The sequence below is a fragment of the Ovis aries genome, chromosome 24 (genome assembly GCF_016772045.2).
Source record: "Ovis aries strain OAR_USU_Benz2616 breed Rambouillet chromosome 24, ARS-UI_Ramb_v3.0, whole genome shotgun sequence".
In the NCBI taxonomy this organism is placed as follows: Eukaryota; Metazoa; Chordata; class Mammalia; order Artiodactyla; family Bovidae; genus Ovis; species Ovis aries.
Window position 1 is genome coordinate 2,067,080 of NC_056077.1, and position 27,641 is coordinate 2,094,720.

The window sequence follows — 27,641 nt, forward strand, 5'->3', positions numbered from 1 at the left end:
GGGATCAAGGAACTAAACCAGACTTTTTAAAAACCAAACAAACAAACTTGGTCACGTTGTATAGCTTACGCGATCTTACTAGTTCCCTGACCAGGGATCAAACCCGGCCTTGGCAGAGAAAGTGCCGAGTCCTAACCACTGGACTGCCAGGGAACTCCTGGACTGGCTGTTTACCATCTGAAGAAAGGGGGTAAAAAGAGTCCCCTTCTCCACAGAGGGTGGTGGAATGCTAGGCACTGCCAATGCTCAAGGAATGTGGACTTTCCTCAAATGTCCTGGACAGGAACAAGCGTCACCTGGGCCCCTGCCCAGCGCCCTGGAAGGACCATGAAGGAAGGGACCCTGTCCAACCCCAAGCTGGGTGATCTCTGGAAGAAACCCAGCAGGTGTGCAACGGAGCCAGGCACCCGCTCTGCCAAACTCCCCACTGCCAAAAGTCAGTTGGGGAGACCCAGGAGTGTGGAGGGGGCTCAGTGGGCACCCGCCGCAGGACCACTTCCAGCCACAGGATAAGAGCAGAGGCGCCCCACCTCCAACCCGGGAGGCCTCTGGGCTCTGCCTGCCTGGGCAGCGCCCTGAGGGCAGAAATGCCCCATGCGGTTAGGGAGGCTGGAATCCTCTGAAGGAGAAGGGGGACTCATGGAAGCTGGGTTCTCTTTCCCTGAGGGCTGGGGAGAGACACTGGAGCCCTGGGTTTGTTACTTCCTTATATACTCAGCAACGGGCCCTGTTCAGAGGAGCAGGGTCACGACCGTCCGTCTATCCGTGTGGCTACCGCAAAGGCTGAGCCCAGTGTCTGCGGGCCCTGCTGACTCCGGACTATTTTTGGGGTGGGGGCACTCGGCCCCTTGACCTTGCCTCCTGGTGGGGACTGGCGGGTAGAGTGGTCTCCTGGCGGGCGGGGTGGTCCTGCGGTGCCAACCGGGGGTGGAAAGTGGGCGGGGCGGAGGGAGGTGAGGTCTCCAGCCCTGCGCGCGTGGACCGGGGGGGGGGGGGGGGGGCGCGGGCTCGGTGCCGCCCCGCGCATCCCCGCCGCAGCGGGCGCGCGCTCCCGAAAGGCGGCGGCGGCGGCGGCAGCAGCACTGGCCGCACCGGCAGCATCAGCACTCGCAGCAGCCCCGGGCGGCCTCGGGTGGGGCCGGCCCGACGGACAGGCGGACAGAGGGCCCCGGGTGCGCGCGGCCCGCCCAGGCTGGCCATGGAGGGAGGCTCGTTCGGCGCGGGGCGCGCGGGGGCAGCCCTGGACCCTGTGAGCTTCGCGCGGCGGCCCCAGACCCTGCTGCGGGTCGCATCCTGGGTGAGTGGCCGGCCCCAGCCCCCGCCCCGATACCCCCCCCCCCCACCTCGCCTCGCCAACCGCACCCCGATCACCTCTGCCTTGCCCCTGCCCTTCGCCCCTTCCCCATCCACGCCGGCCCTTCCCCCGCCGGCCGCAGGTTAGGGTGACGTCACCGGGCTGGGTGCGCCCACCTGCCGGCGGGGGAGGGGCCGGCGGCGACAGCCGGGGACCTTGAGGGGTCACCACCCGCCGCACCCACCTCCCAGTTCTTCCTTAGGTCTAACTCAGTGCCCTTCCTCAGCCCTCGCTCCGTTTTTCCTGTGTTCACGCTTGGAAACGGGCACAGGGGTGGGGACGGGATTCGCGGCGGGCTTGGGCGCTCAGCCTCAGCACTAGGAGAGGCTACCGGAACCGAGAGAATCTGGCCGAGGCTCCCCCTTGCTTCTCCTGCGCGCACATCCTCCAGGCTCCTTCGAAGGAAACTGGCCCTTCCCAGGACCCCCCGGTTGCAACCGTTGAGTTGGGGGTGGAGGTGCTTCGGGATTCCTCTGCCTGGGGCAGCTGGAAGGGGCTCTGCACTGGGAGGGCTTCCTGGAGGTGGTGTGGGAGGGGCAGATTTGGTGCAGGCTAGCCTACTGGAGCAACCCTAGGTCCAGTGGCCTGTTCTTCCTTCCCATCCGTTCAGGCAGGAGACACGGAACGTGGAATGCCAAGTTCTGGGTTGTGCCCACCTGCTGGCAGCTGGTGCTGGCATCTACTCACCTGTCTTCCAGGAGGGTGGTGCTCAGGGTAGGGCAGGGGCCCTGGGGTGGAGTGACTCTGGCTAGACCAGATAGTAGGGACCCTACGTTCTGGTTCCAGCTCTGACCCAACTGGTGGACCAGTTGGGAGGTACATGTCAGTATCTTGCACTTTGGTTTCCCTCTTAGTCTCTAGGAGCTGGGCAGGAAAGGAGAAAAATGAAGTTGAAATTGGAGGTCTTTTCTTTTTTTAGAAACAGATGGCTGCCCAAGGCTCCAAGAGCAGCATCCGGTTTAAAAGGACTGTGGCTACAGTCCATGGGGTCACAAAGAGTCAGACATGACTGAGGGACTAACACTTAACACCACCTCCCTTGCCTTCCAGCCACAGGGCACTGAGGTATGACTGAACCCCAGAACTTATGGCTGGTATTGATGATTAATCCCAGACCGGAGTGCCCACAAAGTGCAGGATGCTGGGTGGGCATTATTTCTAACACAGCCACCCCATGAGTCGTGCCTGCTACATTTGGCATGCTGGGAAACAAGACTGCACAGCTCGGGCATGCTGAAGGCAGGGTGCACTCAGGTCCTGGCTGACAACTCTGTGCAGCTGTCCCTCTGCTGTGTGCCCCATGCCCCCTCTCTCCCCACTCCACATCTACTCTCCCAACCCTGCTGACTCAAGCCTGGGGGTCACAGATCCAGTCCCCACGCTCTGGAGTGGGCCATGGGAGACACTTCGGGCTCCACAAGGTACAGAGGACACAGCTCGAATGCCAGCCCTGGCTCTTACCAACCATGTGACCCCTGGACAAGTCACTTCACCTGCTGGAGCCCCGAACTCCCTATCTACAAAGCAGATAAGAACCGTGGCACCTTCGCGGTTGTTTCGGAGAATTCCATGCACGAATAAGGCATGTAGCCATTTTAAGTACAGTGCACAGTAGATCCTCACTAAAGGCTGTGTCTACAGTTACTACACCTGAGGTAGGTATTAAGGGAGGGGTCCCTGAAGACACCGCCCCCCTCCGAGATGGATCCTGGGCTTCAGGGGCACATGGGCGCTCACGGTGGGCTAGGAGACCTAAGGGGTACCGCAGGGCCCTGAGCGCCTCCCGCCGCCGCCCGCAGGTGTTCTCCATCGCCGTCTTCGGGCCCATAGTCAACGAGGGCTACGTGAACGCCGACAGCGGCCCAGAGCTACGCTGCGTCTTCAACGGCAACGCGGGCGCCTGCCGCTTCGGAGTCGCGCTCGGCCTCGGGGCCTTCCTCGCCTGCGCCGGCTTCCTGCTGCTCGACGTGCGCTTCCAGCAGATCAGCAGCGTCCGCGACCGGCGGCGCGCCGTGCTGCTCGACCTCGGCTTCTCAGGTGGGCGGGGCGGGGCGGGGCCGGGCGGGCGGGGCGGGGCGGGCGGGGCGGGGCGGGGTGGGCGGGGCGGGGCCGGGGGCGCGGTTCTCATCGAGTGGGCAGGGACAGGCCCAGGGGCGGGGTCTCCTTCCTGTTTGGGCCAGGCGCCTGCGTGGAGCGCCCCCCGACCTGTCAGTCCGCCGTCCCGCAGGCCTCTGGTCCTTCCTGTGGTTCGTGGGCTTTTGTTTCCTCACCAACCAGTGGCAGCGCACGGCGCCCGGGCCGGGCACGGCGCAGGCAGGGGACGCGGCGCGCGCCGTCATCACCTTCAGCTTCTTCTCCATCCTCAGCTGGGTGAGTGCGGCCGGCTGGCGGCGGGGCTGGGGCTCGGGCAGGGTCCGGGCAGGGTCAGCCCTGGCTGACCCCGGCCTCCCCCTCAGGTGGCGCTTACCGTGAAGGCCCTGCAGCGGTTCCGTCTGGGCACCGACATGTCGCTCTTTGCCACCGAGCAGCTGGGTGCTGGGGCAGGCCAGACCTACCCGGGCTACCCGGTGGGCAGCGGTGTGGAAGGCACGGAGACCTATCAGAGCCCGCCCTTCACCGAGACCCTGGACACCAGCCCCAAAGGGTACCAGGTCCCTGCCTACTAGAGGCCAGCAGGCCAAGACGAGGCGCAAAGGCTGTCCCACCCATGCAGGGTCCAAGGCCTCCTGGGGCCTCCCTCAGGTCCTCCCGGCCCAGCAGCTGGGAGTGGATGCTGTGGGTCATCTGGGGCCAAGAGAAAGTGGCCTCCAGGGTGCCTTGGCTGTGCCCCCCAAGTTCCTCCGGTCCCTTTAGTCCCCAGCTCAGGGCCAAAGGTCCTGAGGAGGGAATATCATGGCCCTGGGCACCTGTCCTCCAGCCTCAAATGGGCCAGCCTGGCAGGGAGCCATTCCCCTCGTGAGCCAGCCAGGGCTCACCTGCCCACTCCAGGGTCAGAGGTTCAGATGCCCTCCATAGCCGGATGCGGGGGCTGCCCTGGACTTGGGGTGCCTGGGGGAAGGGACACTGCCCTCACCCCGTGGCCCGGCAAGCGTGGCCAGTTCCCCATCCCCTGTCCCCGTGGATAGTGGTGGTCCTCACTCTGCCCTGGTGTCTCACCCTGCGGGGCCCCCTGCTCTGCCTGGAGCTGCCCCCGTTTCCTCTCACAGGTGCACTAGAGTAGCCCGGCCCTGTGGATGTTGTGATTGTGGTCAAGTCTAAAGGTTTCACCTTGTAGTTCCCCACAAGCAGCCCCTCTGTCTGTGGTCCCAGCTCCAGCCCTTACCTGCCTCAGCCCAGGCCCCTGCTGGGCTGCGGGCAGCTCTGGCCAGGAAAGCACAACATGGCTGTAGGCCTGAGCATCAGCCCTCTCGCAGCCTTTCAGTAAGACCTTGCCCCAGGGAAGCTCCAGACACTGGATGCCTGCAGGACACGCCCCCCACGAGGAGAGGTCTCGAGGCTCCACCTGCCCACCATGCCCTGGAGATGGCCATTCCTTGCAAACCCCTTTACCTAGGCCTCCTTGACTAGTCCAGCTCCCCACACTGCACCCCACTTTAAGGCCCAGCCCGAGGTGGGGGGGAGTCCCTCTGCATAGCTGAGTACTCATGCATTGCTCGAAGCTGGCTTTTCACATTAAGTCAATACCAAATGCGGTTGCCACGTTCATTCTTACAGACAGATGCCTCTCTCAGGAGTTGCAGTTGAGTGACAACCCTGTACATTGTAGCATAGACCGATTATTTGTGGATATTTAAGTGAACATGTTTACAATTTTTGTATATATGGATCTCTCCTTCCCTCTTCTGAAAGAACAATCCGTGATTGTGTATTTTCAGTGTCCCATGTTCCAACTGCAACTTCTTTACAATAAAGATGGTAAATGAGTTTACTGTGACCTTTCCACTCCTGCCCCTCCAGTACCGGATATTGGGACCCAAAGAGCACCAGGGCCCAGAATCCAGAAGGGGGCCTGGAGGTAGAGACCAGGCTGATGCCCCTGTTCTGGAGAGTGCTAGGGAAAACCGTCGCGATTTCTCCAGATGGCCCCTTCTTACCACCTCCTGTTCCTGAGACCCCTGCCCTGTGTACCATGCAGTGTCCAGAGCCACGTTCCATGGCCAGCTCCCCTTCGGAGACATCCCCAGCTTGGTCTTGCTGACTTTTGAATTCATCTTTTGGGAGTTTTATTTCAGTTACTTTTTCATTTCTTACTGGTTAACCTTCTAGTTGATTCAAGGAAGCAGGCAGGACCTAGGGCTGGGGTTCTTTCTGGCTTGGCCATGTTCAAGCTTGGTCTCAACTTGTACCCTTCCAGAGAAGAGCAGTTCCCATGGTCAAAGGTGCAGTTCAGTTCAGTTGCTCAGTCGTGTCCGACGCTTTGATACCCCATGGGTTACAACACACCAGGCCTCCCTGTCCATCTCCAACTCTCGGAGTTTACTCAAACTCATGTCCATCGAGTCGGTGATGCTATCCAACCATCTCATCCTCTGTCGTCCCCTTTTCCTCCCGCCTTCAGTCTTTCCCAGCATCAGGGTCTTTTCCAGTGAGTCAGTTCTCATCAGGTGGGCGAGTATTGGAATTTCAGCTTCAGCATCAGTCCTTCCAATGAATATTCAGGATTGATTTCCTTTAGGATGGACTGTTTCGATCTCCTTGCAGTAAGTGTAGTAGCTGCTAAGGTGCAGTAGGTGTTAACATGAACTTGTTAACATAAACTACTCAGGGTAGTGCTTGTCATCAGGCTTTGTTGCTTGGTATTGTTATGGTTCTTGGTTCTTTAAGAATCGGCGTTTTTAGTATCTTGAGTGAGATAGCCCAGCTTCTAGGTTACTCTTTGCGGATGTTGGCTTGTGCTGTCTTCAGAGGGCATCAGCTACGGGGGGCTTCTCCTGTGTGATAGGGAACGCAGGTGGCCTCCTAGCAGCCCTATGGAGAGCGAAGAGGGTGACGGCTCTGCTTCCTAGCAGGCGCCGAAGCTCAGCCATCACCCAGAAGCTTGCTCCAGTCTCAGCATAAGTAGGTAGGCCCTCAGGTTCAGACAGGCAGTGCCCACCCACTTCTGCTTCTTTCAGAAAGACATCTCCATTTCTTCTCAAGTAAGGATGTTGCCTCATCTGGAGGTGGCTATGCGTTTAGCTCTTGATTCCTACTATTTATATGTATTTGTGGCAGAATGGGGAGATCTTAGCACATGCCTGGTTCGTTTCCAGAATACTGGATCCGTTTCTAAATGGTTCCTGCTGGAGTTTACTTTAGAAGCTCTCTCAGTGGCCCGTGGATGTAAACCTTGGGTCTGTGTGACTCCTGGGTTCTGGAAGGACAGTTTTACTGGGTACACAGTGTAGGTCAAGCATGGCTGGCTCTGCTCCTGGAGGGCTTGGGCTGTGCTTACCTCCAAGACCCAGGCCCGGGGTCAGCTGCTTCTGCCTGTGAGCAGAGCCTGGCTGCCCCCCTCTCCCCACAGGCCTCGCACCCCTGGCCCACAGTACTCACTGAGACCACCTAAGCTATAGTGTCTGACCACTCTGAGTGGGGTGACCCCAGAATGCAGAGAAGCTGAGAACACCAGCTATGTGCATTATTGCAAAATAAATTTATTTGAAGATAAACTGTCTTATAAAAGTTCAGAGACAATTGGAGATCCCAGATTCAGCTAGTCTCATAAAAAGATTCAACTTCAAGTAGCACAATTTTGTGTCTTTTAATCCTGAACGTTCTTTAGTCACGAAACAGCCAACTGTTTACACAACACACTCAATATCTGACTCCAGCACCCATGGACCCTAGCTCAGGGACCGCGATGCTGCAGCGCTAGGGCTCCGGGAAGGGGCCACTGTGGCCACCAGCCCTGAGAGCACACACAGGTCCCGGCACCTGGCCCTTCCCTCCCCGGTGCCCTCCAGCGCATGAGAACGTAAACCCAGAGCAGCCTGCTGCTGCGGCAGGGGTCTCTCTAGTTTCCAGGAGGAATCCAGAGGGATCCCCCACAAGGGTGTGCCAGCAAGTCATGGCGGGCCTTCCCGGTGATTCCCGGAGAGCCGGCCAGCTGAGGGGCCTGAGCAGGTGGCCTCACGGGCTGCCTGGGGGTGGGGACGGGGAGAAAGGAGGCCTGTGGGTGCGGTGGCTCCTGCCTGCGCTGGCGGGAGCTACATCGGAGCTACGTGAGGATCCTGGCGAGGGCCTGCAGGGAGGGGAAGTCATCGTCCCGGGCGGCGTGCAGCGCCTGGTGGCTGCCCACATCGCCGTGCGCCAGCACCTGCTGGCAAGTGGGGCACACACAGCAGTCCAGGCCCACCTGCCGGGTGCTGGCCTGCCACGCGCTCTTCCTGTTCTTCTTGGCCTTCGTGCCGGGAGGCTTCTCGCGGCCGCGGAAGTCCGTGTGAGCCAACAGCAGCTCCTGCTGCTTGGCTGTATCGGGCAGCAGCACCAGCAGCTCGTTGAAGATCTTCTCGAAGTTCTCCCCCAGCAGGTCCCGGCAACTCTTGTAATACTGGGCTGCAGAGATCACGCCCTGCCAGCCAGAGCCAGACCCAGTCACGCCCGGCCCCGGCCTGGGCCCCGGTGGCCGGGCCAGCCCCCTGCACCCCTGCCTGCCTGACCTGTCTGAACTCCCCCGAGTAGCTCTTGAACTTGCTGAAGCGGGCCTCGTCGCTCTGCAGGAAGTCCCTGATGGACTGGATGAGCTGCAGGTTCCTCTCCCGGAAGTTCTCGGGGACCAGGTAGGCCCGGGGCACAGGCGTTGGCCTGGGTCTGAATCGGAAGGAGGTGGAGGCTTCTGCCTTTGGGGAGGCCCAAGGTGAGGGCACTCTCCCCTGGGGGCACGGGGCCAGGGGCCCGCCCACACTTACGCTTTCGTGGTGGTCGTAGTGCTGGGGACACAGGCCGTGTGGGGGCTAGACGGAAGGCCGGAGAAGCCGGGGGGTGGCTTGCTGACGGGGGGCGCCAGGCCCGGCGGAGGTGGGGTGCCCTTCAGGAGCACCACGGCGTTGAAGCCTGCGGGGCGTGGGGTGCATGGGAAGGTCCCAGGACGTGACCTCACTGGTCAGGCACAGGCAGGCCCTGGTCCCCACTTCCCACGCCGCCCCTCCCCATAGAGCAGCCCGTCCCCACAGAGCGGGTCCAGGGCCTGCTGACGCTGACGCCGCCAAGGGCCAGCACGCGTGTTGTGCTCCTCATGGCAAACCCTGGCCTGAGTTAACTGCTCTGTCCTCATCTCCAGAGGGTGCCAGGACTCCCCGACTTGCAGGAAGAAAGGGCGCAGGGGAGCCATACGGCAGACCACGGCCACAGGATCACAGGCCTGCCGCCTGCATCCAGATCTGGCTACCAGGCTAAGAGGCAGTGGGAAGGGCCTACACGGCCTCCCTGCCCGCCTGCGCCACCCTGAGCCTCATTCTACTACCGCGGCCCCTTCCCAGGGCCCCGTAGCAGGCCTGGGCCCAGCACACCTACCTGGAGGTGGGGGCATCCTGGGTGGGCAGGAGCCACAGAGCGCTGGGAAGTCTTCCTGGGGCGTGGGGCAGGGGGGTGGCCCCAGGGGCCTTGGGAGCCCAGGGGGCTCCTTGGGGGTGCTCCGAGCCAGGGCCGGCCCCTCTGAGTGTCCATTGACGATGACGGTGGCGGGCCCCTCAGCTCTGCCAGGGGCAGCCGTGGGGGCCAGCTCGGCCCCAGGGGGCCCCTCTCTGTCAGGGGGTGGGGGCGACGCGGTACCCGACTTCTCGGAGCCCATCTTCTTCTTCTTGCTGACCTTGGTAAAGGTCTGGGTGGCAGCCCCGGCCAGCAGGGAGGAGACGGCGACCGTCGTGGGCACGCTCCGCAGCTCCTGGGCCGTGAGGCCTGCACGGCCATCCTCCTCCACCTCCTCTGCGGGCAGCGGCCCACCCTTTTTGCCCCCCTTTCCCCCCTTGCCAGACTTCCTGGGGGGCTGGCTGGCCCCACTGGTGGACTGGGACCCTGGGGCAGGATGCGCCACCTTCTTGCTGGCCCCACTGTTCCAGGCAGAGATGAGGCTGGTGGGGGCGCTGCTAGGCTTGGAGGCAGAGGGCACCAGGGCAGGGAAGTCTTCCTCCTGGAAGGTGGTCCTGCCTCTGGCGGGCACAGGGTAAGCCAGCGCCAGCCCCACAGGGCCTGGGGCGGCTGCCGCAGAGCTCGAGGATGAAGCGGAGGCACAGAGGCTGGGGAAGTCTTCATCCTTGAGCTTCGAAGTGGGGGGTGGGAGAGCGCTGTGCAGAAAGCGGACAGGGGTCAGCAGCCTGTGGGCTCTGGCCTGCCCCAGCCCCTGCCTCTGCAGGAGCCCTGGCGTCCACACCCACCCTCCCAACCCTCCGTAGAAGCCCCAGCCCCACACGCGTGTACTTTGGGAGTGTGGCTCCTGCAGCTGGGCCAGTGGTGGAAAAGGCCTCCTGGCTGATAGGACCGTTGGCGGAGGCTTCCTTGGGACCTGCGAGACACACAAGAACCCTTGTCAGAGCTGAACAGTGTCGAGGGGGCAGGATCAGGCCTGGCGGGGTGACCAACTGGAGAGCAGTGGCTTCTCACCGACCTTGTGGTCAGGAGCCCACATCCCGCCTGTTGGGCCAGGGTGGGCCTGCCTGCGGGGGAGCTGCTCACCTGGGCCCTCGCCTGGAGTCCGGGCTGGGCGCCGGGGGCCGCGGGCCTCCTCGGGACCCCGCAGCCCCACTTCCTCCTTCTTGGGCCTGCCGCCCTCTTCCCGGTCCTCAGTCCTGCGCGTCTCCTGCTGCTGCTGCTGGGTGGCCACCGAGGCCCGGATGGCGGCTGCCACTTCTCGGTCCTCTTCTTCCCTGGGATGGGGAGGCCTTCAGGCTGGGCCAGGCCCAGGACTACAGCGACGCAATGGAAAGGGCTAGGGAGGGGCCTCACCCCAGGAAGCCGGGACCTCAGAGGCCAGCCTGCCAGCAGCCAGCGGAACAGGTGCCAGCCCGGCCTCCCTGGCCAGGCGAGGGCGCTGTGGGGACAGCAGGACCACCTCCCTGCCAACCTCGGGCTCCAGCGCCCGGGAAACACCCAGCCCAGTTCTCTGGGGCAGCGCCTGGGTACCACAGATGCCTCGGTCCAGCCGGACACGGGGGCAGCCCAGCCAGAGCATGTGTCCGCCACGCCAGGGCCTCCTGGCACACCTGCACTGCACCTCCGAGACTGGGGCCCCTCACACCCCCGTCTGTAGGGTCGTGGCATCCCTGGTTAAATGAGCGGAGAAAGGAGAACACCCCACTCAGGACACTAAGTGGCCCTGTTGCCATGCCTGGGACACAGAGGCCAGAAGGCCAAGCTCCCTGATCCAGCGCCTGTCTCAGCCCAGCTGTCCACAATGCCCCAGCCTCTGGTGAGGCCAGGTGGACAGAGGTCCTGGCGACTCGCAAATCCTCCCACCTCTTGTACCTCCAGCTTCCTCGGCGGCTCTGCTGGGCTCCGCGGCCGCTGGCCCGGCCTGTGCGGCCCTGGCGGTTGTACCTGTCCAGTTCCTCATAGTCCTCGCCGCCGATGACCCCTGCAGCCAGCACACAGCCAGTCAGGCCCAGGCCGGACCCTGCAGAGACCTCCCTGTGCATCATAGCGTGGACCCGAGGGGCAGGCACAGACGCCTCTCAGGGGTCACAGTGGCCCCGGGCCCCTACGGCCCGCACACCAGATCAAGCAGGAACTCGGATGAGAGAGGGGCCTGGGGGTCCTGGCCCCACCGTCCCAGGAGGGACTCCCACGCAGCAGGCACTCAGTAATCCTCCTGACCCAGAGAAGAGGCCCAGGGACCTCCGCACAGCAGAGCCGAGGCCCTCTGGGAGCCAGGCCGCATGAAGAGCTCCCGTCCGCGCGTGCTCACGGCTGTGTCCCTCGTCCCTGCTGACGCTGAGGGGTCGGGTCAGGGCCTGGGTCTGAGGCCTGCAGGGCGCGCAAATGGCGGGGACCCCGCTCACCCTCGCTCCGGCGTGAGTGCCGCGGTGCATAGCTGAACTGCAGGTCGATCTGGCGGTTCTGGCGGGCCTCGGCGCGGCTGCGGCTGTGGCAGGCCGTCCTGTGGGCCTTCAGGTCGATCTCCGTGCGGAAGGCGTGAGTGAACTGCTCGGTGCTGCAGCGGCCCTCCTCGCACAGGAAGTGCTTCTCGCGGAAGTGCTCGCGCAGATATGCATAGTCACTGCGGGGACCGGGCGTCAGCAGGGCCTGCGCCGGCCCGCCTGGTCCAGGAGTCCCCATGTACCCACACCCACCTGTGGCACCCCGGGCCCCGCCGTGCCCACCTGTAGTAGTCCTGAGCCCCATCCGCGTCGCAGAAGTGGCAGAAGTAGTGGTCACGACGCAGGTGCTTGAGCAGCTCGTCGTTGTCCAGGTAGCGCTCGTCACAGAACTTGCAGAGGGGGTGTCCGCGGTGCGACGTGTCGTCGGGGTCCCCCTGCATGCGGTGCCGAGCCAGGTCCTTGCGCGAGTACCACTTCCGCTCATGCGTGAAGATCTGCAGGGAAGGGGCGCTGGGCGCGGGAGTGGGCGGGCTCCCAGGCCTCCCGCCCCTCCCCGGCCCCACGGCGCAGAGAGCCTCTAGTGGCCTCAGTGCGGCCCAGGCCCTTCCACCTGGTGGCCCGCGAAGTGAGGGGCGGCGGGGCTCCGGGAGGCGGGCTCACCTGCAGGTGCCTGAGGCACAGCTTGCAGCAGAACAGCTCATGCTGCTTCCGCATGTGCTGCTCCAGGTCCCCGAAGAGGCTGAAGGGCGGCCGCTCAGGACAGCGTGGGCACTCGTGCTGCAGCAGCTGCCTGGGGAGACACCCGGCCAGCCCCCCCGCCCCCCGGACACTCAGCACCACCAGCCCCAGGGAGCACGAGAACCCCACGCCCCCCCCCCCCCCCGCGGCCCTGCAGGTACCCCGGGAGCGAGGGCCAGGAGGGCGGGCACTCGGACTGCTGCATCAGACAGCGCCGGGGCCTGAGCCAGACAAGGCCCCGGCCAAGGGGATGGACCCCCACCTGGAAGACGGGGGCTACCCCCAAGACGACCGTACCCCTTATGGCGTTTTTCCTCTACAGGTGAAGAACCTGACTCGCACCAGCTCTGGCGCACCTCACAGAACCCTGGAACTCCCCCGCCACACCCCCCACCTCCACCACCACCGCAGGAGGGGGCTGTGAGCATCCCCGTTCCAGGAGAGCCCAGGAGAGCCCGCGGACAGGAACCAGCCGCCAGGCCCTGACGTTGCACCCCCGAGGGAAGCGAAGAGCACAGGCGGGATGCAGTGCGCCCGCAGCCCCACAGGACCCCGGCTAGGAAGTCCGCTCTCACCTGTAGAGGGCGAACACTCTTCCATCCGTAAAGTAGATGTCATACTTTTTCTCGTGCTGCAGCTGGTGAAGAGGGATGGTGGCAAAGGCAGGCAGTGTCCTCCCAAAGACCACCTGAAACCAGACCCAAAGGGACCACTGGGCAGGCTGCGGACACCCACTGCAGGGCGCCGTCAGGCCGAAAGCAAAGGGGGCACTGAGGGCCCCTCCTGGAGCCCCTCCCCACACCCAGCCAGACCCCCCCGAGGGCGGCCGGGACAGAGAGGCAACAGCCGGCCACGCCTCCAGGGGGCAGTGACCCCACCCACCCTAGACAGACAGGCTGCCCGGGGACAGTGATGGATCAGACAGACGGCCACCGGGGGCTCAATCACACGGGTGCTGAGCACAGGACAACAGGCTCAGGAGGAAGAAGAGACACTCCAAGGAGCAGCTGAGGAAAGAGTGGCTGCCGCCCGCCAGGCTGTATCAGGCGACAGTGCATCAGACCTGGCCGCCCTCCTCTCCCATGAGGCTTCTGTGATGTCACGGGAGGGGGTGCCCCCCCAGGACTTGGTCATGGCCCCGCTGTTCTTGGCCAGCTTCCTCCCCATTAATTGCTCGGTCTGGGGGTGCCACACGGCTGAGCTGGTATGATGGACATGAAACTCTGCAGCTGGCCGCTTCTCAGGGTCTCTAGCACTCAGTAAAGCTGCTGGGCCAGACCATGACGCGGGACAAGGTCACCCCAGCCTGGCCCCCAGGGCCCTCCTGCAGGCGCAGGTCCCCCTGAGCTGACAAGGGCCCTGCTCCCTGCAGGGGCCCCCATTCTCCGGCCCCCCCATCCTCCCCACCCTACCACCAAGACCACATGGGCCCACCTCTTTGCTCAGCGCCTTTCTGATCTGCCACTGCCCCCGGCCTGGAGCTGGCTACTCGCCTCAGCTCAGCGTCTGCGCCAGCACACCCAGGGGACATCCTCACCTTGGGAAAGGCCACGTCAGGGTCACCCCTGTTATATTTAGGCCCAGCTACAGAGGATGTCTAAAACCAGAACAGCCATGAAATTGGGGGAACGGAGGACTGGCTGGAGAGACTGAGTGGTTATGCCGGCCACCAGAGCAAGGTGGTGAAAACCGGTTCCTGGGGGCTCTGGTGGTGCGGGGCGGGGGGAGATGGGGAGCTTAGCCTCCACTTCTGAGGACATGCCCCATTGTTTGGGGGCAGCCAAGCCTTGCCCCCTCCCGCCCCAAAGGAATTGTCCCAGTCCAGCCACGCCCGACCTGAGGGTCCAGGGGTGGGGGGATGACAGGCCCCGCAGACCTTTCTTCCCATCACCACGCTGGCAAGCCAGGCAGAGGGACGTGGGGGCTGTGGCCCCAGCTACACCAGCCGCACTCCTGTGGCCTGTCTTCACAGTGGAATCTTGCTCTGCCTCCAAGGCTCACCCTATACCCTCTGCCCAGGATCTCCCGACAGGTCCAGAAGGGACGTGGGAAAGGCCCGGGCCACACACTGGCCTCTTCTCGTGGAATCTGCACTCCAAGAGCAAGCCCACGCCCAGCCCTGCCTTGCCTCCACTCCCAGGGGTGCTTTTCCAGAACAGATCCCCCATTCGTGCCCGGGGACAGGTGCCCGCAGGTGCAGGGCCCCAAACTGTTAAGACCTGCTGGCGCTGCAGAGCACAGGAGCCAGCCTCCAGGACACCGAGCTCCCATGACCAGCCCTCGAGGGACGCCCCGAAGCTTCCAAAGTGTCCCGGGCTGGCAGACAGCAGAGAAATGATATCCCTCCCCAGAAACACCGGTGTGGGGAGGCCCCTCCACTCAGAGTGCCGCTTCGATCCACCACAGGTGGAGTCTGTCCCTGGATGTGAGTACCCTCACTGGACCGGGTGACCATCAGCTTAGGGGGGGTCTGTCCCTCCGGAGCAGTCTGGTGGGACAGTCCGGGCTGGGCGCAACTGAGCCAGGCCAAAGGGGGACACTGGGCAGGCTCAGGAAGGGACTGGAGTACAGAAGAGGCTTAGGAAGGGAACGTGGCCGTGGGCGTGCAGGCTCAGGCCATGTTCGTTTGAGAATGAGGTGAGCAGGCTGGCAGGTGGGACGGGGCAACACTGACTGCCCCTCGCACACAGCCTGGGAGCAGCACAGGGCCCCCAGGACTGGGCCAGATGACGGGCGGGAGCAGCCAGTGTCCCTGCCTCAAGAGAGGGTGAGGCGAGCAGCAAGAACGAATAGCTGCACAAGGAGGAGGGTGTGGGGGCCTGAGACCCCCCACTCCGGGGATGGGAGGGGTCCCAGGATAGAGTACAGGCCAGGCCTAGACACTTGAGGATGGGCCATTCCGGGCAGCCCCTGGGTGGGCCAAGCAGTAAATGATCAAGTGGGAAAGAGTGCCCCTGGGTGGGCCCCAAAAGGATGAGGCCCTGATGAGAGGGAGAGAGGGGCGAAAGCCTTCTTGGACTCCCCACCCAGGGGAGTGTCTGCCCAGGGCCTTGCTGCTCCCCACTCCCAGCGAGCAGGGAGCACTCACGGAGAGTGAGCGCAGAAGACAATGGTGTCCGCCGTGACCAGGGTGAGAGCGGCCCCCTGGGGAAGAGGAGCCAGGACAACAGGGAGCACGACCAGAGTCAGCAGGTTTGGCCTCCCTCCCAGTTCCTGCCTATGAGATGGGGCAGAGGGGCTGCACCAGGCTGTCTGCGAGGTCCCTCCTGGCTCAGACACATCCCACTTTGCACAGCAGCCCCGTCAAGCCTTTCTGACATCCCCGGGATCAGGGCCAGGTGGAAAGCAAGACGAGACTTGTCTTTCAGAAGAACGTGGCCAGTGGGAAAGACAGGATCAGGCAAGAGGGGGCAGGACCCCGGGACCTGACATCAGTCTCAGTCAGCGGCCTGGTGCTGCCACTGCCCACCAGCTAGGAAGGAGCCTAGGCCTCCACCATGAGCACCTGCTGGGCAATCCTGACTCATCTGGCTCCTCGTCTGAGCAGCAGTTGCAGGGCTGTCCCCTGGGTCAGCCAAGGGAGGCGCCAGGTGAAGATGCAGGAATTAAGCGAACAAAGCTGCCCTGTCCCACAAAGCATCTTGGCGTGCTTTCCTCCCAATTTTTTAGAGGCTTAGTCCCATAGAAGCGGCAGAAGAGAGGCAGGGTTCAGAAGTTTCTGAGCAGGCATGGGACACAGGATGAATTCAGAGGACAGTGCAGGACTCAACCAGGGAAGCATGGGGGTGGGGTGGGGTGGATTCCAAGTCCAAGCATGGGAGGAAGCCGGATGCACAGAGAGGAGCATCATCTTCCCAAACTGCCCAGAACCTCCTCCTGCTGCCAAGCAACTTGGAGCAGGCCTGGTAGAAGGCGGCTTGGCTGGGGTACCTGATGCCAAACCACACCCCAGCCGGACAGCTCATGTCCACGCCCCCTTGCCACAGAGCACCTGAAGGGTGTGGGACCCACAAGGAATGACAGAGGCCAGATGCTAGCTATGAGAGCCATATATAGGTGTCTGCTTACTTCCTCCCCACTCCAGTATTCTCACCTGGAGAATCTCATGGACAGAGGAGCCTGGAGGGCTACAGTCCATGGGGTCTCACAGAGTTGGACCCAACTGAGCGACTAACACTTTACTTTCTCAATGAGACGTGCAATGCCCAGGGATGGAGACTCCGCTGCGCCTGCCTGCCTACCTGCCTGACTGCCAGGAAGCTACACGTGTGCTGGGAAACCTGGTCATTCAAGAGTTACGTCACGTCACGCAAGCCTGGCCTGCAAGGCAGGCTCTGGCGTAGTTGGGAGGAGCCTTCTGACTAAGACACAGATCCACAGTTTCACCGACTGCTCCTGCACCCTAGACCTCTCCCAGATCCGAGTCTGTCTTGCTCCACCCCATCACAGACTGACAGCATCTCCCAATGTCTTCTTCAGGTAGGGTACAGGATATGCCCACAGAGCTCATGGGATTACAGCATTTGCTTGGCTCCTTTAACATAAAAGTCTACTTAAAAAAAAAAAAAAATGAAAAAAGGATGTCGTTTCTGCATCACTTGTAGAAAGAAAGTTAGATTCCCTGACAGGTATCACCACCCCAAGCTTTCCATTCACATCCCAGGAGAGTTTCACAACTCTGGAAGCAAACAAATTTCAAAGCACAGCAAACCCAGGGAGTTCCAGCTAAGTGCCCCCAAGCAGCAGGCATTGCAAGGAGGGTTGTGGGGCCGGCGGGGGGGGGGGGGCGGGGGGGCGGTGCAGAGATGATGCCCTCTGACCTCACTGGGACTTCCAAGTCTGGACAGTCAGAAACTCCCGCCCCTCCACTCTGGAGCCGAGCCCCCCCCCCCCAGCTGAAACTGGCAAGGAGGATGAAAGCTTCTAACACTTTTATCCCCACTCACCAGGCACCCTGAGGAGACCTCAGTGGTTTCGCTTTCCCCTTGGGTGGCAGGTCTGAGTACAAGTCACTTAGTAGATGAAAATGCCAGTCTCAGAAGGAGTTCTCTCAGCGTCACCCAGAGAGACCCAGACACACGGCTAACCTGGAAACGCCCAGACTGACCCTCTGCTCCAGGGATAGGTCGCCTCTGAAGGTGCCCACTTTCCCTGCTGCCTTCACCGGGATGGAGACCCCTGAGGAATAAACCCCCAAAGCCGAGCGAGTCGGGGAGCACCGGCTCTGACCATGCCCCTTCCAGCGGCCTGGCAAGAGTCCTAGGGGTCAACAGGAAAGCCCGCAGGCTCTGGGCCCACAGGGACCTCGACTACCGCCTGCCTCCCGCGCCCAGACGGCCCACAGCTGGACCAACGATGGGGACCCCCCCCTCTCCACGACAGGCGGCCGCGCCGGGCCTCTCTCTCGGAAGCCGGCGCCACCAGGCCTGCGGCCGGACACCAGGAAGGCAAAGTCCCCTTCCGGCCGCCGGGTGCCCCGTCGTCCCGCCGGGCCGCGCCCGCCCGGGAGTCCCGACACGCTGCCCGCCGGCGCGGCTCACCTGGCGCAGCTCCTCGCGGCACACGGCGCAGTACCGCTGCTCGCACAGCACCCGCATCTTGGTGGAGCAGCGGTAGCACACCGGGTGGTCGCAGCGGCCCAGCGCCGTGGCCTCCAGGTCCCCGCAGCACAGTACGCAACTCCCGCCGCCCCGCTCAGGTGCTGCCGCCGCCGCCGCCTCCTGGGCCGCGCGCCGCCCCTCCGGGCCCGCCGCCGCAGCCGCCGCCATGGTCCGGGATCCGGCCCCCTCCCGGCCGGCGCGGCACCGCACCGCACGGCCTGGCTCCCGGCGGGCCCGCCCCTTCCGGGGGCGACGTCACCGCCCCGCCCAGCAACGGGCCCGCCCGGCGGAAGTGCGTGCGCGACTTCCGCCTCAGCGAGGTGCGAGCTAGAGCGGCGACTTCGCCCTGGGCGCTCTAGGCGGAGGCGACCGATTTGGAGGCCTGCCGCTGTCCCCGCGCCAGGCTGCGGACATCCGGCTTCTCCGCCTAGGCCTCTGTCCTGGGCCCGCCCTCTCTTCTCGGAGCAACGTATGACCCAAATATTGATGGGTCATACTGTTGTAGCCACGTGTTCCGGGAAACAAACTCACTCAGAAGGACAATGCACATAGTGAAGTGCAGTTTATTACACCAGCGGGCCCAAGGCGGAGTCTCCTCTTGGCCAAGGACCTGGACCAGCATTTGTGAAAATCTTTTATATCCCATGTGCACTTGTCTGAACCCATCATTTCAAATTCCTTGAGACTTACATAAACAAAGGAAGGGTAAATACAATCCCAATAACCCCATCATTCACGTGTTATGTGCTCAAGGAGTTAAACAATTGGCCGATAATCAATAAGCCTGAGGTTACACTCCGATAGGTATGGAAAAATTTATGGCCTGTCCAGAGGGAGTTTTCGCCTTCTGTTGTCGTTTCCATAGGCACTGAACACAGAGTTCAGAGTCCATTGGAGAGCTGGCTGAGCATGATCAGCATGAACAGGCCTAAGATGGAGTCCAGGCCCTATGAATTCCCTCTTCAATACTTAATATTAAAATGCTATTCATGGTTCCTCTGAAATTCAAATTTAACTGACAACCCTGTATTTTTATTTGCTAAATATTGTGACCTTATTTGGAGAAGGAAATGGCAACCCACTCCAGTATTCTTGCCTGGAGAATCCCAGGGACAAAGGAGCCTAGTGGGCTGCTGTCTATAGGGTCACACAGAGTCAGACATGACTGAAGCGACTTAGCAGCAGCAGCAGCAGCAGCAGCAGCAGCGACCTTGTTAGGAACCCAAATCTCTCTCCAACCCAGATCTTATGTTGTATTTGGGACAAACAGGGGCCTGGTCATCGGGCACACGTGTGAGCACACACAAACACAATCCCTATCGGAAAAGACAACACGTGGTGACATCTGTCTCTGAGCCAGGGGTGGACATCCCCAGTCCCAGTAGAAAAAGCAGGTAGGGAACGTGACCTCTTCAGCGGCAAGTTGACCTCACCCAGCTGAGCCTGGGGGCTTGAGGCAGAGAAATAGCAGGACAGGCTTGCAGATTGGGGGTAGTGAATCCAGGGGCTTTGGGACTCTGCAGTATGTTTGGGGCCTCCTCACTATTCTTGGGGTCAGGCACACTCAGGACCTCTCTTCTGCTGTTAAGGGAGGTTGGTTCAGATCTGAACCCTTCTAGAAAATAGGCAGTGTGTTGTGGAAGGATGAGCTTGGACTGTGGAAGCAGAAATGGGCTGGAAACTCCAACCACGTATTTGCCAGTGACCTCGGTCAACTTGCTGAGCCTTTAGCTTCCTCGTTTGCAAAACAAGGATCATCATACCAAATAACCTGGTGGATTGGCCATGGGCAGGTGTCATCTCACCCTCACAAAATCCCACTAAAAGGACAGCAAAGGAGTAAAAGACTTTCCATGAGCACAAAGAAGAGGAAGGGAACAAGCAATGAGTGAAAGATGCAAGCAAACTGTGAAATGACATTGCAGGTGGAGGGTGACTGGTTTTCATTTTACAAAGTATCCTTAAGACCCTTGGGGGAACCCCACAGAGCAGTTCACTGAAGGTGGGGTTGAAAAAGGAGTGCATGGAAGTTGGTGCATTGACTGGGCACCTGGGCCTTCCCTGTATCCATCCAGTCCTCCTCCCACTCACTGTCGGCAGGAAACTGGAGGATTGTTCACTGAGGAAATGCACCACCTCAGAAAGAAGATCTGCATACCCCATTAGGGACTGAAAGGCTATCCCGGTGCCCAGCTGCCCTGCAATGAAGCTCACCTCTCAGCAAGCCGCGCCCCTACGAAAGGAGCCAGCCTGTCAGGGTCTGACTGGCAGCCAGCGATCTGCAGACACAGGAGGAAAGCCTGTGGTGTAAGATACAGGGACAAAAACAAGCAGACCCAGAGAGCAGAAGGAAACTTCAGGAATAAAAGAAGTATATATATATATAAACTTTTAGAGTCCTTTGAACAGCAAGGAGATCAAACCAGTCAGTTCTAAAGGAAATCAACCCTGAATGCTCACTGGAAGAATTGAAGCTGAAGCTGAAGCGCCAGTACTCTGGCCACCTGAAGTGTGGCCAATTTAAAAGTGTCAGTTCTTTTTTTTTTTTTTTTGCTGCTGTAAAAAATTACCACAAACATAGTGACTTAAAACAATGCATATTTACTATATTACAGTTCTGGAATTCAGGAATTCAAAATGACTCTCATTGGGATAAAACTAAGGTGCAGGCGGGCTACATTCCTGTTTCCTTGACTTTTCCAGCTTCCGGTGGGCTGCCTGCGTTCCATGCTCCTGGCCCTCCCTCCTTCCAGCCTCTGTTTTCATTGTCACCTCTCCTTCTCTGACTGCCTCTCTCCTCCACACTTGGGAACCCTTGAGATTACACTGGACTCACCTGGATAATTAAGGATGCTTTGCTTATATTGGATTGGTCAAAAAGTTCATTCAAGTTTTTCTGTAACATCTTATGGGGAAAACCCACAGGAACTTTTTTGCCAACCCAATATGAAGTTCAGTGGATTAGCATCCTCAATTTTATCTGCAACTTGAATTACGCTTTACCATGTAAATAGTCACAGCCTCCAGGCATTAGGGCACAGACATGTTTGGGGAAGGGCTCTTTTGCTGCCTACACAGTCATGATGCTGCTCCCCATCCTTCGGGGCCCAGGACAGCCTCACAAACGCCAACTATGCTGAGGGTGAGAAAAAGCTGATGAATTTTGCTGGGGACTTCTGTCTAAGAGTAGAGGGAGCCCCCTGGTGGTGGTGGTTTAGTCACTCGGTTGTGGACTGTAGTCCACCAGGCTCCTTTGCCCGTGGGATTTCCCATGCAAGGATACTAGAGCGGGTTGCCATCTCCTTCTCCAGGGGATCTTCCTGAGCCAGGGACTGAACCCGGGTGTACTGCATTGCAGGCAAATTCTTTACCAACTGATTTACCAGAGAAGCCTGAAAGGAGCGCCCTAGGGTACCAAATCCTTTCTACCTTGATCTGGGCTCTGGGCACATAGGTGTAGGCCTATGTAACAAATGAAGATATGCCTGCTTTACTCAAAGTATACCTCCTTAAAAAGACCACCCTTTGGTCCGGAGTTAGGAATCCGCCTGCCAATGCAGGGGCGGGGGACACAGCTTCGACTTTTGGCCTGGGAAAATTCCACATGCCCCGGGGCAACTAAGCCCAGATGCCACGACTACGAAGCCCACGCACCTAGAGCCTGTGCTCCACAACGAGAAGCCGGTGCACCACAACGAAGAGTAGCCCCCAACTGCTGCCAGTGGAGAAAGCCATGAAGACCCAGCACAGCCAGAACAGAAAAGACCACCCAGGGACTGCCCTGGTGGTTCAGTGGTTAGGGCTCATGCTTCCACTGCGTGGGATGCGGGTTCAATTCCTGGTGGGGGAACTAAGCTCCCATATGAGATGTGGCATGGCCAAAAAAAAGACCACTCGTTTTTAGAATAGCAGTTGTTGGTGATTTCAAACTATGGAGGCAAATATTAGGAGAAATGGCTGAAAGAGTTAGAAGTCATTGCCCCTGGAGGGCAGGATGCTGATGTGAGAGGGTGGAACAGAGGCCACTTACTGTGTTCCTTATACTAGCATTTGACTTAAAATGTATGGTGGCACTAGTGGTGAAGAACCCGCCTGCCAATGCAGGTAGATGTAAGAGACCCAACTTCAATCCCTGAGCGTGGAAGATCCCTTGGAGAAGGAAATGGCAACCCATGGGAGTATTCTTGCCTGGAGAAACCCATGGACAGAGAGGCCTGGCAGGAGGCAGTCCATAAGGTTGCACAGAGTCAGACACAACTTAAGAGACTTACCACGTGCGCCCATGTACAGTCTTAATAAAACATGCCTTTTCCTTCTCCAAGGGATCTTCTCGACCCAGGGATGGAACCCAGGTCTCCCGCATTACAAGCAGATGCTTTACCCTCTGAGCCACCAGGGAAGCCTTAATAAAACATAATCATTTTAAATGATGAAATGGAGAGGTTTTCTTAATTGCTGTGTCATTAGGATGGGGTTCCTGTTGGGGGAGGAGGCAGGTGCTGTGCCTGGACGGGGGAGTATGAAGCAAGACACGGTCCCAGGCCCCAGCAGGGCTTGGTCCAGTGTCAGGGGAGATGATGTGCAAATAGCACCCATGATCATCCAGCTTCTAGAAGGGTCTGTATGTGGATGAAAGGTGCAGTGAGCCCCAGAAAGACCAGGTAGCTCTCATGCATCATTAGGGCCACTACCTCCTCTGGCAACAGACTTTTGGCTCCAGACTTCTGGGAGGTGGGGGGCTGCTGGCAGAGCCCTTTGTCCCTGGGCCCCTGGGCTCAGTGTTGGGCAGGGCACAGAGACCCTCATCCTGAGCACCCCAAACCGGGAGCCCCCAGGAACCGTCATGCTATTCGGTGCTCTTCTCCCTCCCCGGCCCTGGGCTCCATCCCTGCCTGCCTTCCGCACACCTCCACCTGACAGGCAGCCACAGACTCCGTCCCAGCAGGCCCTCCACCTCTCACCTGCATGAGGACATTTTCCTTCCCTCTAGTTCACAGTCATAAGCCAGCCGGAAGGATGGCTGGTATTTAAACTTCAGACACTGAACATTCCATTGTGCAGGGCTTTTTTTTTTTTTTGTCAATATGGCATTTTCAGATTTATCCACTCTGCTAACTGTAGCTGTCTTCAATTTTCTAACTGCGCAGAAACCTCCATTACTGCATCGACCACGATTGATCAGCTTTCACATCAATGATGTTCTGCCCGCAGACGCTTCCTGCCCACCGCCTGCAGTCCCCTGCCTCCTTTCAGCAGGGAGTGGGCGGCAGTGCCAGGGGACCCTTGCGTCGTGCTGCGCTGCCCACCCACTGCACACTCCAGGCAGCTCTCGAGGCCAAGGGGCCCCAGGAGAGAGAGGCAGTGGTGGGTGGAAGGGGCAGCTTTCCACTCGGCTCACTGGTCCCTGCGCTCCTCCAGGGCCCTCCAGGCGCGCAGGCGGCTCCCTCTGTACCCCCGCCCTGCCTGGTCCCTGCGCCATCACCCCTCCATCAAAGCATCTTCTCTGACAGGTTTGGGGACTAGGCAGCCACTGGCACAGCAACAATAACAGATGTTAGCCTCACCATTTACCTTCCCTGGTGACTCAGACGGTAAAGTGTCTGCCTGCAATGCAGGAGACCTAGGTTCGATCCCTGGGTCAGGAAGATCCCCTGACTGGGTCAGGCAACCCACTCCAGTACTCTTGCCTGGAAAATTCCATGGATGGAGGAGCCTGAGAGGCTACAGTCTGTGGGGTCGCAAAGAGTAGGACACAACTGAACAACTTCATTGGTTACTGCATGCCAGGTACCCTGTCAAGACCCAGCCTGGATTTTTAAAAAACAATTTTGGCCATGCCTCATAGCATTCAGGATCTTACTTCCCAGACCAGGGATCAAACCCACGCCCCCTGCAGAGAAAGTGCAGAGTCTCAATCACTGGATGGCCAGGAAAGTCCCAGCGGCCTGGATGTTTAGTGCTCACAGCCAGCTGGTCAGGAGGCTACCATTACTGTTTACCAATGAGGAAACTGAGGCAGGAGTGCCCCCCTCCCTCACACCCACCAGCGTCCAGCCTGGGGCACTGAGCTCCAGGGCATGTTTCTCAGCTGCTCCACAGGGCCTTTGTGGGGAGAGCCGATGGCTTCCAGATCTCCCCCAAGGGATCACCAGACCTCTCTGCCCCTCCTGCCTCAAAAGTAGGGGCCTCCCTCGGCACTTCTGAGCCCCTCTGGGCCTCTCCCAATGTGCAAGTTTGAGAGGAAGGACAGACCCAGACTGTGCCCTACTCCTGCCCTGGATTCGCCCTTCCTTCTTGCTGCAGAGACAGGCAGAGGGGGAAGGGAGGCTTCCATTAAGCACTGTAGCTGGGGTCCTCAAACTGGAACTCTCAGGCTGGTGGTCTAGGTTGGACCCCACTCTGTTCCCAATGCTTACCCAGGTGACTGGAGTAAGTTTATTTCCCCCAGGCCTTAGTTTCCTCTTTGGTAGATGGAATCAATAATTGTCCCACCTTGTGGCATTGTTTGGGAATCTCCCAGGTGGTGTCAGTGGTAAAGAACCCTCCTGCCAATGCAGGAGATGTAAGAGATGCGGGTTCAATCCCTGGGTTGGGAAGATTTCCTGGAGGAGGGCACGGCAACCCACTCCAGTATTCTTGCCTGGAGAATCCCATGGACAGAGGAGCCTGGCAGGCTATAGTCCATAGGGTGGCAAAGAGTTGGACATGACTGAACTAACTTACCACACATACACGTGGCATTGTTTGGAGATCAAAGTATCATAATTCAGGATCCCTGGTGTCTGGAACTTAGAAGGTACCCCGTGAGTGGTGTGGTTGCTTGGTGGGGGGTGGTGGTGGAATGAGGTCTGATTATTTTGAGGGCTAAATCCTCCCTGGCTTAGGGCTCAGGCAAGAATGGGTCAGGCCCTGACATCTGGAAAGAGGCTATTAACCCCAGGCAGGCAGAGAGGGATACTCCAGGAGACTATTCACATAGGGACTATTTAAGCAGGATCCTGAAAGATGAGTAGGAGTTTGGTCATAGATTGAAAAGGCCAGGATGTCCATCCCAGGCACAGAAGCACAGAAATGGGCCAACTCGTGGGTTGTTGGGTAAAGCAAAAGAATTGAGACTGATCTGGCCAGAAAACATGGTTTTAGGGGATCACAGACAAAGAGGAGGGCTTCTCTGATAGCTCAGTTGGTTAAGAATCCACCTGCAATGCAAGAGACCCAGGTTTGATTTCTGGGTCAGGAAGATCCACTGGAGAAAGGATAGGCTACCCAGTCCAGTATTCTGGTCTGGAGAATTCCATGGACTATGTAGTCCATGGGCTTGCAAAGAGTCAGACTGACTGAGTGACTCTCACTTTCAGTCAAAGAGGAGGCTGGAGGTCTGCAGAGCCTTATCCTGCCCAGGGCAGGGGCTGGGGGTAAGAGGGACTGACTCTTTATTCTGGGAGCCTAATCCTAACCACTGTCTCCTAACTAAACTTGCAGCTCAAGCATCCACCACCTAGCAGCAGCTGGGAAGTAGGTTGGTGGGGAGAAGCTAGGGGTTAGGGAGCGGAGAAGAGGGTGTGGGCACAGATTTGAACTGTGTTAGGTGAGGGCTTCCCAGGTGGCTCTGGTGGTTAAAAAAAAGCCTGCCTGCCAATGCAGGAGACATAAGGGACGCAGGTTCAATCCTTGGGTGAGGAAGTTCCCCTGGAAGAGGGCATGGCAACCCACTTCAGTATTCTTGCCTGGAGAATCCCCATGGATGGAGGGGCCTGGTGGGCTATGGTACAGGCGGTCTCAAAGAGTTGGACACGACTGTGCACGCACAGGTGAGGATAAGGAACAGCCCGTCAGGGGAGGAGGCAGGCAGAGGGGTCTTGGTGCAGAGGGCCCCCACCAGTCCGCTCTCCTGCTTTGCCCCCGGGGGCGCTGCTGGCCGCCCAGCCTGATCTGCGTGTGCCCGACCTTCCTGTCCCCGTCCCTGCGCCTGGCAGCTCCTCTCCTTGGGGACAGAGGAAGAGGGGCGTGAGACACGGGAGGAGGGGGGCCCCCAGACCGGGGAAGAGATGAATTCCAGGAGATGAATCCCACTCAGCCAGGGTGCTTCAGGAGCCCACGTCCTGCGGCGTAGCCTGGGCTCCTCTTCTCCCTTCATCCCGCCCCCTCCCTTTAGGGAGCCAGGCAGGTACCGCGGGGGCGAGCAGGGGCGGGGCCGCCGAGCAGTTATAGCCGGACCCGCGGGGCCCAACTCCCCGCCTGCAGCTCCCGCACTCCGGCTTCTCCACGCGGCGCCCGCAGACCCGACGGAGCCAGTGCCTGGTCCGCGCCTCCGGGCGGCTGTCGACGTGAGCACCCTGGCGCGGGGCACAGGGGTGCGGGGCCCGGGGCCGGGGGCCACCGCCAGCCGCCGGCTGCTCGCCCTGCTGTGGCTGCTGCTGCTGCCGCCTTCCGCCGGCGCCTGGTACAAGCACGTGGCGAGCCCCCGCTACCACACGGTGGGCCGCGCGGCCGGCCTGCTCATGGGGCTGCGCCGCTCGCCCTACATGTGGCGCCGCGCGGCCGGGCCCCCCGCCTGGGACACCCTGGGCCTGGGCGCGCTGTCCCAGGGGCCCTCTGCCAGAAACACCCTCTCTCCGGGGCCGGCCGCCCTCGATGCTCTGCTGCTTCCCTCCGAAGCTCAGAGACCGTGGGAGGCGCGACGCAGACGCTCCGGGGCGGGGCTCCCTGTCAGTGGGCCTCGCAACCTGCGCGCCCCGGAGTCCGCGCGCCAACCCGAGTGGCGGCCTGGCGCCTACTCCTGAACCTCGGCGGAGCAGGCCAGGTACGCGGGGAGAGGCAGGGGACAGGACGCCAGCAAACGAGGCGGGTCTCGGGAGATCTGAGCCGTGCTGTCTGCCTGCCCGCAGGGCACCCAACGACCTTTCTATCCCGGACTCCGGGGAAGGCTCTCCTGGAGCAGTCTCTCTAAGCTTCCAGCCCGGGGAGTCGGGGGAGCGGTAGTGGAGAGCGCACGGCCCTCTCCCCACCGGCCTCTCTGTTCTTTCTAGAGCTTTCGGAGAGTCTCCGGCTCAGCCACGGTCTGCGCAGGGTACCGCCTTCGCCAGCCCTCGCCTCGCCCCGAAGCCGTCCTGATCGCCGCCCCTGCTAGCGCCCCCTCGCCTGACTCAGACCGAGTGTCTTCGACCACCAGGCCGGTCGTCTGTTCAATAAAACTCGCCTAGTTGCCGCGCCCCCGCGTGTGACCCCTTTCCTCCGTGTTGTGTACTTTGTCATCTGGCTCCGAGGCGCAAACTGCCGCGCCCACGCCCTGGCAAATGTCAGGAGCCCTCCCGCCCGCCGGCCTGCCGGGGGACGCGTTCCCACCCCCGCCTCCTCCCGCCCCACTCCTGCTCCGCCCTCTCTGCCCCAACCCAGCCGAGATCTGCTTGTCCTTGTGCGGCAGAAGCGGGGCACAGAGGCAGAGACACTGCTGGGGCTGGGTCCCCTTCTCCCTTTTCTGCCATTGCTGCCCCTCCTTGTAGGGGATGGAGTCATCAAACCCGGTCCCAGGGTCCCCAAGGAGGGGAGAGGTATCCCACGGTGGGAGGGGTGTGTGTCCGGCTGCCACGCATCAATGTGTGCAGAACAAGGAGAGCAGCAGCCCCCACCCCAGCCTCCAGGGAGCCCCACAGGGGGTCTCCTCACTGTGCCCCCTGGCCAGCCTGGGGAGAACGTCTTCCCCAAGGGAGGAGGATCTTAAGACCTGGCAGCCCATCCCCCACCTCCCAGCGTTCATTTGAAACCTGGATCTCCTCGGAACCCCTCCCTCCCTCAGCCAAGGGCTGCCAGAGAGGAAGTGGGGACCCCTTGGCCCCTTTGCCATGGCCATGCTCTCTCCCTAGGAAGGAAGGACCTCCACCTGACACCCCCTTGCATCCTCAGAGGCCCCTCAACTGCTGGTCCCCTTCTGCATTT

The 27,641-nt window shown here is 60.6% G+C and overlaps 3 protein-coding genes across 5 annotated transcripts; 2 read left to right on the plus strand and 1 right to left on the minus strand.

Moving 5' to 3' along the window:
- Positions 1 to 1,034: 1,034 nt before the first annotated feature.
- On the plus strand, positions 1,035 to 12,686 carry SYNGR3 (synaptogyrin 3). Of its 2 annotated transcripts, none has more exons than XM_042239959.2 (4): positions 1,035 to 1,297; positions 3,154 to 3,391; positions 3,582 to 3,724; positions 12,428 to 12,686. In XM_042239959.2, the coding sequence occupies exons 1-4, from the start codon at positions 1,199 to 1,201 to the stop codon at positions 12,527 to 12,529; spliced, it is 582 nt and encodes a 193-aa protein (XP_042095893.1). In that variant the 5' UTR covers positions 1,035 to 1,198; the 3' UTR covers positions 12,530 to 12,686. The 2 variants fall into 2 exon arrangements, with proteins under 2 accessions (XP_042095893.1, XP_014959505.2); XM_015104019.4 differs by lacking the exon at positions 12,428 to 12,686 and adding an exon at positions 3,811 to 5,278.
- ZNF598 (zinc finger protein 598, E3 ubiquitin ligase) lies at positions 6,971 to 17,932 on the minus strand. Of its 2 annotated transcripts, none has more exons than XM_060406027.1 (12): positions 17,646 to 17,932; positions 12,681 to 12,793; positions 12,028 to 12,157; positions 11,650 to 11,861; positions 11,329 to 11,546; positions 10,796 to 10,904; positions 10,007 to 10,197; positions 9,752 to 9,836; positions 8,849 to 9,618; positions 8,245 to 8,389; positions 7,996 to 8,146; positions 6,971 to 7,907 (listed from the first exon to the last, which is right to left on the minus strand). In XM_060406027.1, the coding sequence occupies exons 1-12, from the start codon at positions 17,871 to 17,873 to the stop codon at positions 7,554 to 7,556; spliced, it is 2,706 nt and encodes a 901-aa protein (XP_060262010.1). In that variant the 5' UTR covers positions 17,874 to 17,932; the 3' UTR covers positions 6,971 to 7,553. The 2 variants fall into 2 exon arrangements, with proteins under 2 accessions (XP_060262010.1, XP_027817181.1); XM_027961380.2 differs by having other exon boundaries at positions 10,787 to 10,904.
- On the plus strand, positions 17,872 to 26,918 carry NPW (neuropeptide W). The gene is made up of 4 exons (XM_042240661.1): positions 17,872 to 17,997; positions 18,137 to 18,174; positions 25,861 to 26,508; positions 26,735 to 26,918. Exons 1-3 carry the CDS (start codon positions 17,872 to 17,874, stop codon positions 26,486 to 26,488), a joined length of 792 nt encoding a protein of 263 aa, XP_042096595.1. The 3' UTR covers positions 26,489 to 26,508; positions 26,735 to 26,918.
- The last annotated feature ends 723 nt before the right edge of the window (positions 26,919 to 27,641 follow it).

Bases quoted from the DNA above. Each gene is read 5' to 3' on its own strand.
- SYNGR3 (XM_015104019.4), top strand. From the start codon at position 1,199: ATGGAGGGAGGCTCGTTCGGCGCGGGGCGCGCGGGGGCAGCCCTGGAC. The intron at 1,298-3,153 runs GTGAGTGGCCGG...CGCCGCCCGCAG, and splicing joins TGCTGCGGGTCGCATCCTGG to GTGTTCTCCATCGCCGTCTT. The intron at 3,392-3,581 runs GTGGGCGGGGCG...GCCGTCCCGCAG, and splicing joins GCTCGACCTCGGCTTCTCAG to GCCTCTGGTCCTTCCTGTGG.
- NPW (XM_042240661.1), top strand. From the start codon at position 17,872: ATGGTCCGGGATCCGGCCCCCTCCCGGCCGGCGCGGCACCGCACCGCA. The intron at 17,998-18,136 runs GTGCGTGCGCGA...TTCTCCGCCTAG, and splicing joins AACGGGCCCGCCCGGCGGAA to GCCTCTGTCCTGGGCCCGCC. The intron at 18,175-25,860 runs GTATGACCCAAA...CCCTCCCTTTAG, and splicing joins CCCTCTCTTCTCGGAGCAAC to GGAGCCAGGCAGGTACCGCG.
- ZNF598 (XM_027961380.2), bottom strand. From the start codon at position 17,873: ATGGCGGCGGCTGCGGCGGCGGGCCCGGAGGGGCGGCGCGCGGCCCAG. The intron at 10,198-10,786 runs GTGGGAGGATTT...TCCCCATCCCAG, and splicing joins GGAAGCTGGAGGTACAAGAG to GGAAGAAGAGGACCGAGAAG. The intron at 8,390-8,848 runs GTAGGTGTGCTG...CACGCCCCGCAG, and splicing joins CAGGATGCCCCCACCTCCAG to GCTTCAACGCCGTGGTGCTC.